The sequence below is a fragment of the Mauremys reevesii genome, linkage group 11 (assembly GCF_016161935.1).
Source record: "Mauremys reevesii isolate NIE-2019 linkage group 11, ASM1616193v1, whole genome shotgun sequence".
NCBI classification, from domain to species: Eukaryota; Metazoa; Chordata; order Testudines; family Geoemydidae; genus Mauremys; species Mauremys reevesii.
The window spans coordinates 50,857,001-50,872,706 of NC_052633.1; the positions used below are offsets into that span (position 1 = coordinate 50,857,001).

At 38.2% G+C, this 15,706-nt stretch overlaps 1 protein-coding gene across 31 annotated transcripts in view; it reads left to right on the forward strand.

Annotated features, from left to right (window-relative positions):
• NEB (nebulin) overlaps positions 1–15,706 on the forward strand; it is a 193,063-nt gene that overhangs the window by 171,670 nt on the left and 5,687 nt on the right. For 3 of the 31 annotated variants that reach the window (XM_039494923.1, XM_039494954.1, XM_039494924.1), the window contains 16 exons: positions 495–599; positions 1,456–1,548; positions 3,898–3,990; positions 5,611–5,703; positions 6,135–6,227; positions 7,361–7,453; positions 8,015–8,107; positions 9,300–9,392; positions 10,009–10,101; positions 10,573–10,665; positions 11,151–11,243; positions 12,482–12,574; positions 12,848–12,940; positions 13,211–13,303; positions 14,679–14,786; positions 15,080–15,263. In XM_039494923.1, coding sequence (XP_039350857.1) covers positions 495–599; positions 1,456–1,548; positions 3,898–3,990; positions 5,611–5,703; positions 6,135–6,227; positions 7,361–7,453; positions 8,015–8,107; positions 9,300–9,392; positions 10,009–10,101; positions 10,573–10,665; positions 11,151–11,243; positions 12,482–12,574; positions 12,848–12,940; positions 13,211–13,303; positions 14,679–14,786; positions 15,080–15,263 — 1,606 coding nt within the window. The remainder of the gene's footprint in view (positions 1–494; positions 600–1,455; positions 1,549–3,897; positions 3,991–5,610; positions 5,704–6,134; positions 6,228–7,360; positions 7,454–8,014; positions 8,108–9,299; positions 9,393–10,008; positions 10,102–10,572; positions 10,666–11,150; positions 11,244–12,481; positions 12,575–12,847; positions 12,941–13,210; positions 13,304–14,678; positions 14,787–15,079; positions 15,264–15,706) is intronic. The other 28 variants (XM_039494927.1, XM_039494928.1, XM_039494925.1 and 25 more) reach the window with 28 other exon arrangements.

Genomic DNA, 15,706 nt, shown 5'->3' on the forward strand with positions numbered 1-15,706 from the left:
GTGAGGAGCAAAGCAATCAACTCCCAGCTGCCTCTGGCTGGCCAATAGAAGGAAGAGAACCCCTCTCCCGAGGAAGACAGATCACCCCTGCGTTCCTCTAGCATTCACGCCCTCCTGTTTCTTGGGGCTGTCCACCTCACTGCTAGTATTAAGTTTCCCACCCGTTGAGCCTGGTGGACGGCATTATTTTTCAATGGTGTGATTTTTTCTCTAGTTCTCAGTAGTCACCTTTCTAGAATTTTTTTATTTTATTTTAAGACTCTATAACTAATTTTATTCTGATTAGCTGCAACCCGGGAGAGTATCTTTTACATTCATGGACTGTAAAAAATCCCACCACATGTGATGATGTTTAAATGTCTCCTCAGAATATATCCTTGACAAATCTTTTATTTTCTATCTTTAAAAAAGAAAGCTTTTAAAAAGACAAGAGTAAACTCTTATGGACTAGAGTTGATATACCAACCACATTTTTCTTTTCTTTTTTTTAATAGCTTCAGTACCAGTTGGATGTAATGAACAGTAAAGGAAAAGTTACAGTGGTACAAGATACACCAGAAATACTGCGTGTTAAAGAAAACCAAAAGAATTTCAGCTCGGTATATTTATTGTACACATTTGCAATGCTAACTCAAATAATCAATTTTAATATTTTAAAAACACTTTTTAGACCTTTTCTTGTATGCACTTATATCCATGTGTAGCCTTACTGACTTCAGTGGAGCTACTTATACTTCAAATTAAGTATGTGCATGAGAATTTGCAGCATCAGGTCTTTAGTGTTTCATACTAATTTTACACTTATTATAGTTAGCTGACTTTTACTACCTCTCATATCTGTTGCTGCTTGCCCAAACTTCTCACTCACTTTCTGTTTTGACAGTTAAGCCATCCCAGGTGCAGTATTATTAGTGTTCACCCTTATTTTGTTATGTGGCCATCTAGTGCTGTGAGCTTGTAGTATAACAATCCTGATGTGATGCAGATGTCATCTTTTAACAGTAAATGAACTATGTCTGTCCTGATTTGTTCCACATCTCACATGATTTATCTTAAGGAGTTAAGTATTTCCCTCGTGTCATGTTCACATTGCACATTTAACAACAGAAGTCTGTCCAAACTCTGGAGAGTGATACATTTCAGTCTTAAACTAAATGCTACAAAATGGAATACGATTATCCATAAAATGTGCTACTGCAAATAAAAATGATCCAAACCCTTTGTTTCCACAAGGGTCACTGCTTGTAGTAGGAGGGACTCTTCAAGGTAGGCAAAATAAACTTTACTGACCTTATTTTGCACCTGTTACAGAGAGAGCTCAGAATTGGCTCTGAGCCTGTACCTTTGTATATTAGTTTGGCCCCCCCACTTTCAGATGTTTTGTAGTCACTCTCTAGGAGGGACAATATTGTGTTTTCTGTGCTTAACTTTGTTGTCTTGGTTCTGAATATTAAGATTTTATATAAAGAAGATATTGGAACAGGAACAGCTATTGAAAAGACACCTGAGATGCAGAGAATTAAACGAACCCAGGACGCGATTAGCACGGTACAAAACAATGGATTTCTAACACTCTAACTGTGCTAATACAACTCAAATAATTTCCTCTTCCTCACTCATTTCCTTATCCAGTGCTAACAGCAGTTTTGGAATAACCCTTAATTTCATAAGTAATCTTAGAGCCTTTGCCTATTACTATTTGTCAAAAAATAGTTTCCTAACAAGCTTTAAAAAGTTTTATTTTCTTCAATATTTGTGGTATTAGGAAAAATTAGGAAAATCTTTCTAATGATTAACAATATGCTAATTATAATCCTTTTCTAAAACATGGAAGCTCTCATTCTAATTATAAGCTCTCCCCAAACATGTAATTTAACACATTTTATATCAAGTTTACTTGACATAAAAGTTTTAATAGTCTAAAGTATGAATAAGGATTTATTTATGCATGTTGGCAAATGCAATTTTAAGTATTTAGCCTCCATATAGTTTATGCTTTGAATGCTGATGTCATATTAGGGCAAGGGATACTAAAGCTTGCCGCTATTCAAATGTTTGCTTGATGATGGTGGAAGAAATTTGTTCAGGAGAAAGTTGTTTTTGCACCTTGTAAAAAAAGGAGACAAAACTGATTTTTTTTAAAATAGGCTCTTGTATGCAGCCTCACCCATGTTGGATATTATATGTTTCATAAATCCAAAACTTGAACACCTACATTCATATAGAAAGCAAGTAGCAAGGTTACAGATCTGTTCAGTGTATTTAGATTTATGTTAAAAATCAATTTCAGTCCACAGTATTATAAAACTGAGCTATTAATGGTAGCTTAAACTATAGCTGAGATTCCCTCTGCTTACAGCTTTACTGTGTAGAGGACTGGAATGCTTTAAAAGTAGATGCCTGCTTTTAAACTGGATGGCTGTATTGGTCAAAAGTGCAGAGACATCTCTGGTCCTATTGAAATGAATGGGATCTGCAGGTTCTCAAAATCTTTGGAAATCAGGCTAAATCTGTTTGGGTAGCTAAATATGGATTTAGGTGCCTAACTTTAGGCACTTAGGCTAAGATTTTCAAGTGACTAGCAATTTTGACAATTCATTTTTTTGGTGCCTAAGTGATGCATCTCAAATTAGGCCCAAATTTTACAAGTCATGTGATCAGCACTTTCAAAATGCCATGCCCTCTTGAGGTGTCTCAAGTTGGATGCCCAAATCTCGGGCTCAGGTTTGAACATTTTACTTTAAGAAGCTAAGATTATCTGCCTCTTTACTCTGGGTTCAATTATTGGTTGATTGGTTTTTGATGCCATGGCAACTCTGGCTTTTTTAAAGACTTGAGAGCCAAAAGATTCATCATCTGTGCCCTAGAGAAACCCTCTGCTCCTGTCTATTACATTAGAATTTATTGAAATCTGGGTCTCAGAAGGAGATGGCTCCCTATGAAGGGAAGATAAGATTTCTTTATGGACAACTGAACTTTATTGAATACACTTGTTTAAAGATGACCACGGTCATCTCACTTATGGCAAAAACAGGTCCCCAGAGGTGAAGGATCCATGTCTGAACCCACTGCATGTCCTAGCCTTTTTTCTAATTTATAGTATAACGTGTATAACAATTATTTTCAGCCTGAAGTCTCTTGATTATCATCAGTGAAGCTATAAGTGGTTAATATCATACATAATATCTTGTTTATCTTGAAAAGATCAGACTATTCAAATACATTTGCAAAATGTATCTGCTGCCATAGGGTTAGGGTGGATGCATGCTGGTCATAGTTATTTTTAATCACAATGAACTGGGAGACATTCAGGGCATAGGCTTCAATTCCCATTGCATTGTATGCAACCTGTTTACCTTTAGACACACTCAGGGGCGGCTCTAGGAATTTTGCTGCCCCAAGCACGGCAGGCAGGCGTGCCTGCAGGAGGTCCTCCGAAGCCGCGGGACCAGCGGACCCTCCGCAGGCACACCTGCGGGAGGTCCGCCGAAGCTGCAGGAGCAGCGGATCCTCCGCAGGCACACCTGCGGGAGGTCCGCCGAAGCTGCAGGAGCAGCGGACCCTCCGCAGGCAAGCCACCGAGGGCAGTCTGCCTGCGCCCTTGCGGCACCGGCAGAGCGCCCCCTGCGGCTTGCCACCCCAAGCACACGCTTGGCGTGCTGGGGCCTGGAGCCACCCTGGACACACTGAGATGGCTTAAAGTAGGCTGATAATGCAGATCAGTTTTGGCAGAATCTTCCTTGAAGACTGTCCTTCCACATGGGTGTATGTAATGCTTTAAGTTTCAATAAGTTTTAAATGATCTGTTTCTTTGTTCTATCATGTAATTGGGTACCATATGCATATGTTTAATGAGCTTTAAGTATTTTTGTTTTTTGAATGTATGTGACTTTGCAGATTAAATATAAGGAAAGTATTGGAAAAGGAATTCCAATTTCTGATCTTCCCGAAGTGAAACGTGTGAAGGAGACACAGAAGCACATCAGCTCGGTAGTGGCTGATATTTTCTGCACTCATCTGTGTGACTTGCACAGTCATAACACTATGCTTGCATTACTAAATAGTCCTCCTTTCCTTTCTAATAAATACTGTCGTTTCCAACTAGGACTCTCAGGGAGGTGTATGCCCTTTGCAGAGCTCAAGCTTTAGCCTCCATTAGCATTAATGGCTGTTGCCTGTTGAAAGGAGACTGAACCTCTCAATCTTTATGATGAGCACCAGCAGGGCACTAGAATTCAATTTTCTTCACTACTCAAGCTTGGAGCTTGATAAACTCAGCCACTTAGCTGATTTAATGCTAAATATGTGATTAAGAACAAAAAATGGTCAGGTAGTTTCTTAAACAATTCTGCAGTGTTGTGAATGGTTGGAGAAAATCTCACCAAAAGTATCTGGAGCCATATTAATTGTCACAAAATCCAGTTACAGTTCTGAGTATAAACAGCAGCTTGGCCTTCTTTGTTACTCTGTTGTTAAAGAGTCACTGATTTTTAGGTGACATTCCTCTTAACTTCAGTGAGAGTGTTGCATGTAGACTCATGAGCAGATGTGGTCCTTGGTACCTCAGTTATTCACTATAAAAGAATTATCTTGAGTGATGGCAAAGTCCTTATAAATGAGTGTAAGTAACCTTTAAGTAATAACTTTCCCTTTCCTGTCCTCTGTCCCACCTTTTCCCTCTGAGCTCCTTCTGATACTAATTGGTTTTTACAGTTCAGTTTTGCAGAATCTGATTATATTTTCAAACTACACTGGTGTTTGCTAACCTTGGATTTACCTCATCTCATGCTTTGAATGCCTTATTTACCATCTATTCTAACATTTTCTGGTTCTGGTGGCATACTGAAGGCATATAATGCAGTATGTACATCCATTTTAGTGATTTACAAGTTACATCTCTAACATAATTGTAGTTCTGGTTCTTATGATCAGACTTCAGACTGAAGCATTTTATATGCAATTTTCTTTCATGAAAATGCAAGCAATTATTTGATCAAATAATTACAAATGAAGATGAATCTAACTGTATGAGAGCAGAAATTCAGATGTGCTTTCTCATCAGAAAACTAAAACAAAATGGAGGCACTTGAGTATTATTAATAGTTAAGACACTGTGATAGGGTAAATCTTGAAAGGGGACTTCATGTGAAGTGGAGCCACATTGCTTAGTCTCTATATGTGCTTTCAAAATGTACTACACAGACCTCTAAGAATTTTAGCCATATGTTGACACTATAACATAAAATATCTATCTCTGAAAACGTTAATTACAGGAAAAGTAGCACATGGGAATTTTCAAAACCAAATCAACGTGGTTTTTTTAAAGAACTGCAACAGTTTTAGACCCCAAATCAGCTATGTATTTAAGCATGTGTGTAACTTTAAGTGGGCAATCCCATTGACTTCAGTATGTTCATGTACTTAAAATTAGATGCCTGGCCAACTACCTTGTTGAACCAGGGCCTTAAAAACACAGACCTGCAGCCAAAATAAAATGTGCACATATTTACATGTAATCCAAACAAACTACATATCCAGCTTCAGTTAGGTTTCTGTGAAAAGTGAGCAGTGTTCTCATCACTTCTGTGGGTGCTTATGTTCTTTCTGCAGGTGTTGTACAAAGAGGACCTCGGGACAGGAATCCCAACACCTATGACTCCAGAGATAGAAAGAGTCAGACGCAATCAAGAACACATTAGCACGGTATTTCTCAAAGAAATAAAACAACTCATCCTTTCACAATAACATCCTAACAACCATTCTTTGTTTCTTCAATTATTTAGAAGAAAATTACCAACATGAAATATTTAACTCATCTCCTGCCATTTCCATTGTGTTTTAACCTTTTGAGTGATTTACAATTTTATATGCATAAAAAACAAACAAACAAACATCCACCTTGAAGTCAGCAGTAAAACTAACATGGCATTTTTCCTCTGCATGTTTTTTTTAATTTTAACTCACCAGCTTGTGAGTATTTATGAATAATCAACCACCATGCATCTGCCTTTAGTATTCACCTCTAGAAATGTGTAATAGTCAATACTGTTACTAAACCCTGTTCACCCCATAGCCAGACTTAATAACCTCGCCTGGTTTGAGTACTTTTTTGGATACTTTCTTGTACCTCACAGGTGTTGTACAAGGAGGGCTTGGGGACTGGGATCCCAACATCTGTCACTCCAGAGATGGAGAGAGTCAAACGCAATCAAGAGATCGTTAGCTCGGTATTTCCAAAAGAAAACAACAATCCCGTTAACTCCTCTGTTAACTCCTCCATATTAAATTTCTTCCTTTAACCCTGCACAGGGCTTTGAATCACAGCCCTTTTTTTTTTTAACTGAACCACTAAACCTGTCACTATCCTAGTACAGTATTTTAATTTTCCATCCCAGTCTAACTTAGTTCTAAATAGTTCCTTCTGTGAAATTTTAACCATATTTACCCTACCACATTTTTCCCACTGAAAAACATGTGATGTTCAGAGTGGATTCCCATCCTCTTCCTCAATAACATAGTAGATGTTTTTAACAGCCTTTGGCATCACCATGTTAGTGCAGTGCAAATGTAAAATAAAACCTAACCTTTCTTTAAAGCAATAGAATGTAATTAGAACAAGACATGTCTTTCTTTTGTTGTTGCCGTGTTGGATGCTTTTCTTGTATCCTGCAGGTCTTTGTAAACAGACCCAGGGCAGCATTGCTGTCATTCCAGAGAGGAAGAGAATTACATACATAATGAAGATTTATTATAGTACTCACAATCCCGTAGGATAAAGTCTTCTGGTCCTAATATATTACATTTGAATTGCCATCTATAATTCATGAATTTTACGTCATGATGCTTTTTTATTATTAACTTTTTTTTGTGTCCCTGTTTATATGGGGGAGGTTTGAATTCATTTTACACCTACTCAAACACCATAGTTTTGAAATTCTGTCCTGACTTAAGATTCTTATGCCGCTTAGGAGAATACAATATAGTTACACTTTTTGATACATGTACTTACCACAAGCTACTCTGATCTCATTTAAACTGGTACAAGTCTGGAGATATCCATTAAAATCAATTTAATCACTCCAGATTTACAATGAAGCAAATTAAATCAGAATCTGGCCCACTTGTGCCTTCATATTTCCCCACACATCTCTTATTAATGGGAATTGTGGGTGCATAGCTGAGGTCACAAATACTGCATAATCATCAATATTGGTTAATTTTCTCTTTAACTTTTCCTAGTTTGGGGGTCAGGACTGATTTGGAAAATTGGATTCTTGATGCTTAACGTGTACATGATGTTAAAAGGAGATTTGTTGACTTGCTTCTTCTTTTTCTTTGACACTTCCTTGTTGCCACACAGGTGTTGTACAAGGAGGGGTTGGGGACTGGGACCCCAACAGCTGTCACTCCAGAGATGGAGAGAGTCAAACGCAATCAAGAAAATTTTAGCTTGGTATTTTTAAAAAAGAAAATAGCTACCTTTAACACCATTTCAGATGAACTTTTAAACATTTATAAAAGTTCCACCCTTTTCCTTTCCTCTAATCAACTTATAAAAATAAGACCATCCTCTTTTCAATTTTCAGTAATTACTACTTATTTTTTTTTGTACTTTTCATGAGTTATGTAATTCTGAGGAACTCCTAACCACCATTTCCACCCCTCTATTTTCCAAATCCCTGTTTAACTTTTAAAAAACTAGAATTATTTTGAATTTTTAATATAGCACTAGGTTTTTGATTAGCCTCAATCCCTTTTCCCCCCACTGTAGTGCACGTAAAAAATAAGACACGGTATTTCTGCAAGTCTAAAGAATTCTGTCCGAATTGATCACAATTCCTGTATAACATGGATCTTAGCTGGCTTATTCATTAACACTTCCTGCTTTTTTTTGTGCAGAGTGGATTTGGTAGACATAAAAATTGTATTCCTTATGATCAACACTTACCCTCATCAAGTAGAGTATTACTGACCTTTAAAAAAAAAAATTTAACACGTCCTTGTTACTCAACAGGTGTTGTACAAAGAGAACCTGGGGACAGGAATTCCAACACCTGTCACACCAGAGATTGAGAGAGTCAAACGCAATCAAGAAAACTTTAGCTCGGTATTTTACCAAATGAAAAAACGTTTCCTTTAACTCATTTTTAAATGTTTTAACCTTTACCAAAATAAATATACTGCAATCCTTTCCCTGTAATCAACTTATACTGATAAAACCATCCTTCCCCCCATCTTTTTCTGCAATTTCCAGTGATTGATATCTTAGTCCTCTTCATGTTTTATGGTTTAGATAATCCTGAACGTTGCTACCTATTTTTTTTTCTTTTAATAACAGGCTTTTTTTTTTTTTTTAAATTACCTCAATCCTTGATTTTTTTTTTCTGGTTTAATGCACATATCAATTAAGACATGTTTGGTCAAAACCTCAGCTGATATAAATCTGTATAATTTCAATGTAACTACACCAACTTAGAGTGCTGAGAGTCTGTCTCAGTATTTCTGCAAGGGCTAAAGAAGCATTTAGTTAGTATTTAGAGCAGACTGCTTCTTTTCTGTCATGTCAGATGCCTTTTGCCCCATCCTTACCTATTTCTCATGGTGCAAAGACTCTCAGTTGAATCTTTATCTGTGTAAACAGGCATACCATCATTTGAAGCTCTGGTCCTATGGGTCAAAATTGCCAGCATAGGTGCATTTCTTAGAGAGAGAGAGAGAGATTTCACATGCAGTCAGACCGCAATGTTAAATAAGTATTTCTCAAGTACCATTCCCAGATGCACTCTTTATAATGTAATCCCTGTGCCTTTTTCAGATGAAGGCAGCAAGATTCCTTAATCTTAACTCTGGCACCATTTTATTGATTTTTTTTTGAGGACTCCTCCTCATTGCATATGTTATACAAAGAGAATTTAGGGAAGGAACATCAATGTCTCTCTCTCTCCAGAAACACAGGGTCAAATACAATCAAGAAAATGTTATTTCATTATTTAGGAAAAATCCCTTCATTCCTTTTTAAGCAACATTTTTAACCTCTAAAATAGCCTTCAAACCTAGATATTTCACGTGATCCACATATAAAAAAACCCTCTTTCCATCAAAATTGATCACAATGTATTGTATATTACACTGCCTCTACAGCTTTTATTTCATTAATTTGTCTTGCTTTTAGTTCAGGGTCACTGTGAAAAATGTTTATCCCTCACACTTATCCCTTTCTGCCAGCACACGGGATATTATTGATGCTTGCTCTGTGTGTGTGTGTGTGTGTATGTGTGTATTTCCATGTTACCCCACAGGTGTTGTACAAAGAGAACCTGGGGACAGGAACCCCAACACCAGTCACTCCAGAGATGGAGAGAGTCAAACGCAATCAAGAAAACTTTAGCTTGGTATTTTTGAAAAGACAAAAGTTTCCTTTAACTCCATTTAAAATGCACATTTTAATCTTTATAAAGAAAACAAAACCCACACACCCTATCCCTTTCATGTAATTAACTTATACCAGTAGGACCATCCTCTTTCCATCATTTTACTGCAATTTTACAGTGACTGTTACTTAATCTTCTTCCTAACTTGTACGATCCTCAATACCGTTAACCACTTTACTCTTTGTTCAAACCTCTTTTTTGTCTTTTCTCCTGTTGGATATTTTAAAAAAGCTCTATTGTATCTGTCACTCACCATGCAAGGAACATGGATCTGAATCTTCAATAGGATAGAGTGAGAGGTAGTCATAAAACTTTCTCATGTAATCAGATTAAGTTTTTGATCCATGTTTGCCAAGAAAACCATTCTCTGATGGATTCAATACATATTCCACAATAAGACATTAGAATTATCTGGTCTTGAACCCATACTTACCCACACAGCCAAAACTTTCATGGCATTCAGCCAGTATAGAAAAGTAGAATCAGACTACTCAGACTTAATACCAGACATAATGTGGCGCTTTATTAATTGTTGCTTTTCTGATTTATTTTTTTTGGATGCTTCGTTACCACACAGGTGTTGTACAAAGAGAACTTGGGGACTGGAACCCCCATACCTGTCACTCCAGAGATTGAGAGGGTCAAACGCAATCAAGAAAACTTTAGCTCGGTATTTCTGATAAGCGAAAAGTTCCCTTTAACTCTGTTTCAAAATGAACTTTTTTAACAAATGACACTGACCTCCCACTATTTTAACCTATTTTTGTTTTGATGTTGTTGCTTTTTAAAACATTTTTAATGCCACATTTCTAATCTTAAGAACTTTTAACCATTTGCCCTTTTTCACTTTTCAATCTTTCTGTTCTCTGAAACTTCTATGTTAATTTTTTTTTACCACCACCCATTTTCGTAACAGCCTCAACTACTGCTTTTTTGCGGTCTTGTTAAAACACAATATTTGTTCAAAGAATTGTTTTGTGGTTAAAAAGCAATGTTAGATCTGTATTTCCCCAGATGCATTCTTTTAAAAACGTAACACCGAAGTCTTACAACAAGATAGAACATGCCCTAGGGTTCCAACTTGTAAACCAACAGTTTTATTTATTGCTGCTTTCTATGGCTGCTTTCTTATGTCTCACAGGTGTTGTACAAAGAAAATGTAGGGAAAGCTACCCCAACACCAGTCACTCCAGAGATGCAGAGAGTCAAACGCAATCAAGAAACCATTAGCTCGGTATTTTTAGCAGGAGAAACACTCTTTTTAAGATCTGACCTGTTTAACCTAACACTAGAGGTTTTAACAATCCATGCTTTCTAACTTTAAAATGGATGTGAATTCACCTCTTGGCATAAAATTCCTACCTTTTACACTTATAAATAAGCTACAGACTCATCTTTAATCCTTTGGTACTAGGATTTTATTAGAGCAACAATTTAATTGACTTTCTTTTTTCAATAAAAGTGGGTTTTTTTGTTTTGTTTTTGTTTAACCCTTCCAGACGCCTTATTCTACTAAGCTATTTTGCTTCCAGGAAGTGCTGATTCCTTAATGGAGCCATTCCTGCAGCCAATTAGATCAATCATAAAGCACTTATTGATTTTACTGGAAACAGGAATGGGCCCCAAAAGTAACCCTTTCTAAATGTGAAAATTCAGAAGCTCTTGTTTTTATTGTCATTGTCTTTTTATGATTTTTGGATACTTCTTTGTATCATGTAGGTTTTGTACAAAGACCACGTGGGGAAAGCGACCCCAACACCAGTCACTCCAGAGATGGAGAGAGTCAAACGCAATCAAGAACACATTAGCTCGGTACCTATAAAATAAAGTTTTTTCCCCCTTTGCTCCTAGTTTTTAATAAAATAACACTAACGTATTTCAGAAAGGCTTTTTTAGCTTAAAACATTAGCTATGGCTCTGTTTGCATAATTATTTCTTTTGCTCTGAAAAATAAACCTAGCTTTCGTGTTAACAGTCTGCTCCTGGAATTTTAAGATTGTTTTATAACCCAGCTCTGTGACTGTAGGGCTCTATCCAGATATTATCAGTCTCTGTGGCTGCTGGCCTATACGAGCTCAGCAGCATTTCCTCCCTATTCTTCCACTGAATCCAGTTAGGAACTGACCTGGTGACATACTCAAGACCTCTGTGGGAGTTGGAAGTAGTTGACAGTATCTAGGAAACATTGAGAACCACATGGGCTTAAACATTAGGCCGTGATCCAGAATCAGTGGGAGTGTTTCCATTGCCTTAACTGGAATTGCACATCTGTACAACCTGCCCCTTTTAAGGGATGAAGTCTCAGATTGCCATATACAGCAGTCAGGGCCCTGGGAGTGATGCAGTGAGATTTACAGAACATCTGCCCCTGGAGTTGGTTTTTACTTTGGCTGACTGGTGTCAATCAGCCAGAGAAATAAACATCTCTGGCTGACAGCTTCAAAACAGAGACAGAGAGAGAAGAATCCTTTCCAAATGGTGATTTAGTGGAGAAAGTAGTAAGAAGGGATGTCTTCACTGGGGAAACCTCCAACCACACCCAGTGATCATACCCTGGCAGCTGTGGGAAGGTTCAGTCAATGGAGTCTCATTTGGGTTGGGATTCAGATTACAACCAGTTCAGGTGATTAAGAACTGAAGACCCTCTTACCAACTGCCCCTCCTACAGCAATTCCTACTCCAACCCTAATCTTAAGGTTTGCATAATACATGAAGGCAGTGATGTGGTGCATGGGAGTTAGGGACTCATTTTTCAGGTCTTCTGGAGCAACCGCTTTCTTGACTAGGACTGCCCAGGGCACAGACAACTTCCCAGAGCTTGTACATCCTGCAGTACCATAAATATTTGCAGCTGGATAGAGCCCTTCTATTTTAATATGAAAACTTCATTTTTAATCTTTTGTTCCAGTTTTTTTTTCTTACTCTTACACATCCTTTTCCCTTTAGATGTTTGGCATTCATGTAGTGCTGTGTACCATAACAAGGCATGATTTTTTTTTAAATTTGATAAGTAACTTGTTTTTTCTGGATACGTCTTTTGTATCCCGTAGGTATTATACAAAGAAAACTTGGGGCGAGCAACCCCAACACCCGTTACTCCAGAGATGGAGAGAGTCAAACGCAATCAAGAAAACATTAGCTCGGTATTGTCTTGAGAAACTAAAATGTGATGTGACAGTGCATTTTTTTAAAAATACCTTTAATCTGACTAGTTTTTTTTCTCCCCACATTTTTAAATGTAATTTGAATTGGCTTTTTAAAAAGACAGCATTGATTTTATTAAGTTTTTAAATAGTTTTTCCAGAGGGATTTTTTTCCTATTAACACAATAAACTTTACTATTACAAAAGTAATAGTTTAAAAAAATTCACTTGTACATTTTTTGTGATTTTTGGATACTTCTTTGTAACCTGTAGGTTGCGTACAAAGAAAACGTAGGGAAAGCAACGCCGACACCTGTAACTCCAGAGATGCAGAGAGTCAAACGGAATCAAGAAAACATTAGCTTGGTATTGAAAGGAACATCCTTATATTCAAAAAATAACAAGCCTCAAAAACTTTGTTCTGCTTCTAATTTTACCCCAATTTTCTCAACTTGCCTTTTTTTTCTTTTTGAAATAATTATTTTACTTTTTGCATAATCAGATAATGTTTTAACTGCTTTACTTCCTGATATCCCTGCAGTGATGAGTATGATTAAACAATAACACCATTTACACCATGATTCATCAACAATTGTCTAGTCTTTGACTTTTGGACACTTTTTTTGTGTGCTATAGGTATTGTACAAAGAGCACATGGGAAAAGGAACTCCGACACCTATCACTCCAGAGATGGAGAGAGCTAAACGCAATCAAGAAAACATTAGCTCGGTATTTGCTAGGACAAATAAATAAGCTACAAAATAACATTTTAACAGTATAAATCATTTAGTCCTCATTCAACTTAAAAACATCTAAATATTAACTTCCTTACCTAGTTTTGAAGTTATGATACTAAAATATAACTCTAATTCCTGGAGCTGACCATTCCTTGTTTTAACTGGCTCTCTATTTTCATCGGATTCCTTGTTTTAAATAACGATTTGACTGCAAATAACAAATTTAACCACCTAAATTCCTGGTAATGTCTTCTGTATTTAAAGTGTGTATATGGTATGAGCTGCATAATGGCCTTCTTCAGCATTATGGGTATTTTCTAGTTTTTGATAGTAGCTTGTAGTCTACATAAAATGGATTCATTCTTACAGGCAGTACCCCCCCGCCCCCCCATAAGCTGTTTCTCAAGACAGCAGAGACTTGTCATGTCCTCTCCTGGCAAATGCTTATGCATGCAAATAGTTTCACTGAACCTACCGTATATTCCGGCGTATAAGACGACTTTCTATATTAAAAAACAACCCCCAAAAATCAGGGGTCGTCTTATACGCCGGGTATAAACAGCGGGCGGCTGGGATTTAAAAGGCTCTGGGCTCCCCGCCGCAGCGGGCAGCCCAGAGCCCTCTGACTCCCCGCCGCGGCTGGGATTTAAAAGGCTCTGGGCTCCCCGCCGCAGCGGGCAGCCCAGAGCCCTCTGATTCCCGGCTGCGGCTGGGATTTAAAAGGCTCTGGGCTCCCCCCCTCGGAAGGGGGGGTCGTCTTATAGGGCAAATATAGGCCAAAACCTATATTTTAACTGTAAAATTAGGGGGTCATCTTATACGCCCCGCCGCCTTATATGCCGGGAAATACGGTATATGGCCCTCATCAACACAGTATTTGAGAGCCTAATGTCCCTCCCTCCCCACAATGTAACTGAATATTAGGATAAGATGGACCTAATTATTTTCTCCACTACACACTGATAACTCTATGAGGTCAATGAGTTGCATGTCAATAAATGAGAACAGAATATGGCCCAAAATACTGTCTAAGGTTTGGCTCTGGCCTTTGTTTACCAAGGCAGCAATTTTTTACATACTCATCTAACAGGCTTTCACCACTATTTTGCCTTTACTAGACTTTAGAGATCAGCGTAAAAAATCTTGTACTTAGTGAAAAGACAGTTTGAGGCATGTTCTTATACCGTGCCTCTCAAAAGCCAGTGCTATCCATGGCTCAATAACTAAACTAGTGTGGTGGCCTAGAGGCTCTCGCCAGCATGTCCTCATTCATTTTGTCTCATCGCATCACGCCTGTGCAAAGTGTCTCTGAGAATTCAGAGGCAGATGTACTGATCTACATTCACGTCCTGCTTCTCATTTGTTAGGTCCTCTATTCAGATAGTTTCCGGAAACAAGTGCAAGGCAAAGCAGCCTATGTATTGGATACCCCCGAAATGAGGCGTGTGAGAGAGACCCAGCGACACATCTCTACAGTAAGGCTTTCTTTTTTTTAGAAGGTTGGCAAGTGATGTAATCAAAATTTAACTCAGTTCTTGAGCAATCAGAGTTGTCACATCATGGATAATGTGTCTATGGGATTCTGGTTGCTATATTTAAATAGCAAAAGCCGAACTGAGTTTATCCCTTATAGAATCCACAAGGGATACATATTTAGGATTTCCCTGTCTCTTGGCTTTCAGAAGTCAGACATGCCAATGCACAAATACCAATAGTAGCTACTCTACAGAGGAATGGACGTGTCTTTTCTTTTTTTTTTTAATTGTAGGTGAAATACCATGAAGATTTTGAAAAACACAAAGGTAGCTTCACGCCTGTGGTTACTGACCCCATTACAGAGCGTGTGAAAAAGAACATGCAGGACTTCAGTGATATTCACTATAGGGGCATTCAAAGAAAGGTTGTAGAAATGGAGCGAAAACGAGTGGACCAGGATCAAGAAACAATCACAGGTATTCAGCGCTCACACTGAATAGCAGTACTGAGAGCATTTCTTCTGCCCCATGTAAAACTCAAACAGGCCTTGCAAAATGGTCATGAAAATTTACCATCCCAAGCACTTTTCACAGATTCCAAGCCCCAAAGGGACCGTTGTGATCATCTAGACTGCTCTCCTGTATAACGCAGGCCACGGACCATCCCCAAAATAATTAGTAGAACAGTCTTTAACGGCCAGCTGCTCCTAGGACCCTCTGTGGGGGAGGGGAGGCTTATGTCAGGGTGTCCCCCTCCTCCTTGCCCATGTACCCCTTCTCCACAGAGCCAGGGAGGGGGAATGGGGCTCAGGAGCAGGAGAACTCAGCTGCCACGGTCTGAGCCTTCAGGTGTGAGTGCCTTAAAGTGATAGCACACGGTCTCTCATAGACTTCCCCAGCAGCCACCAGAATCTCACAAT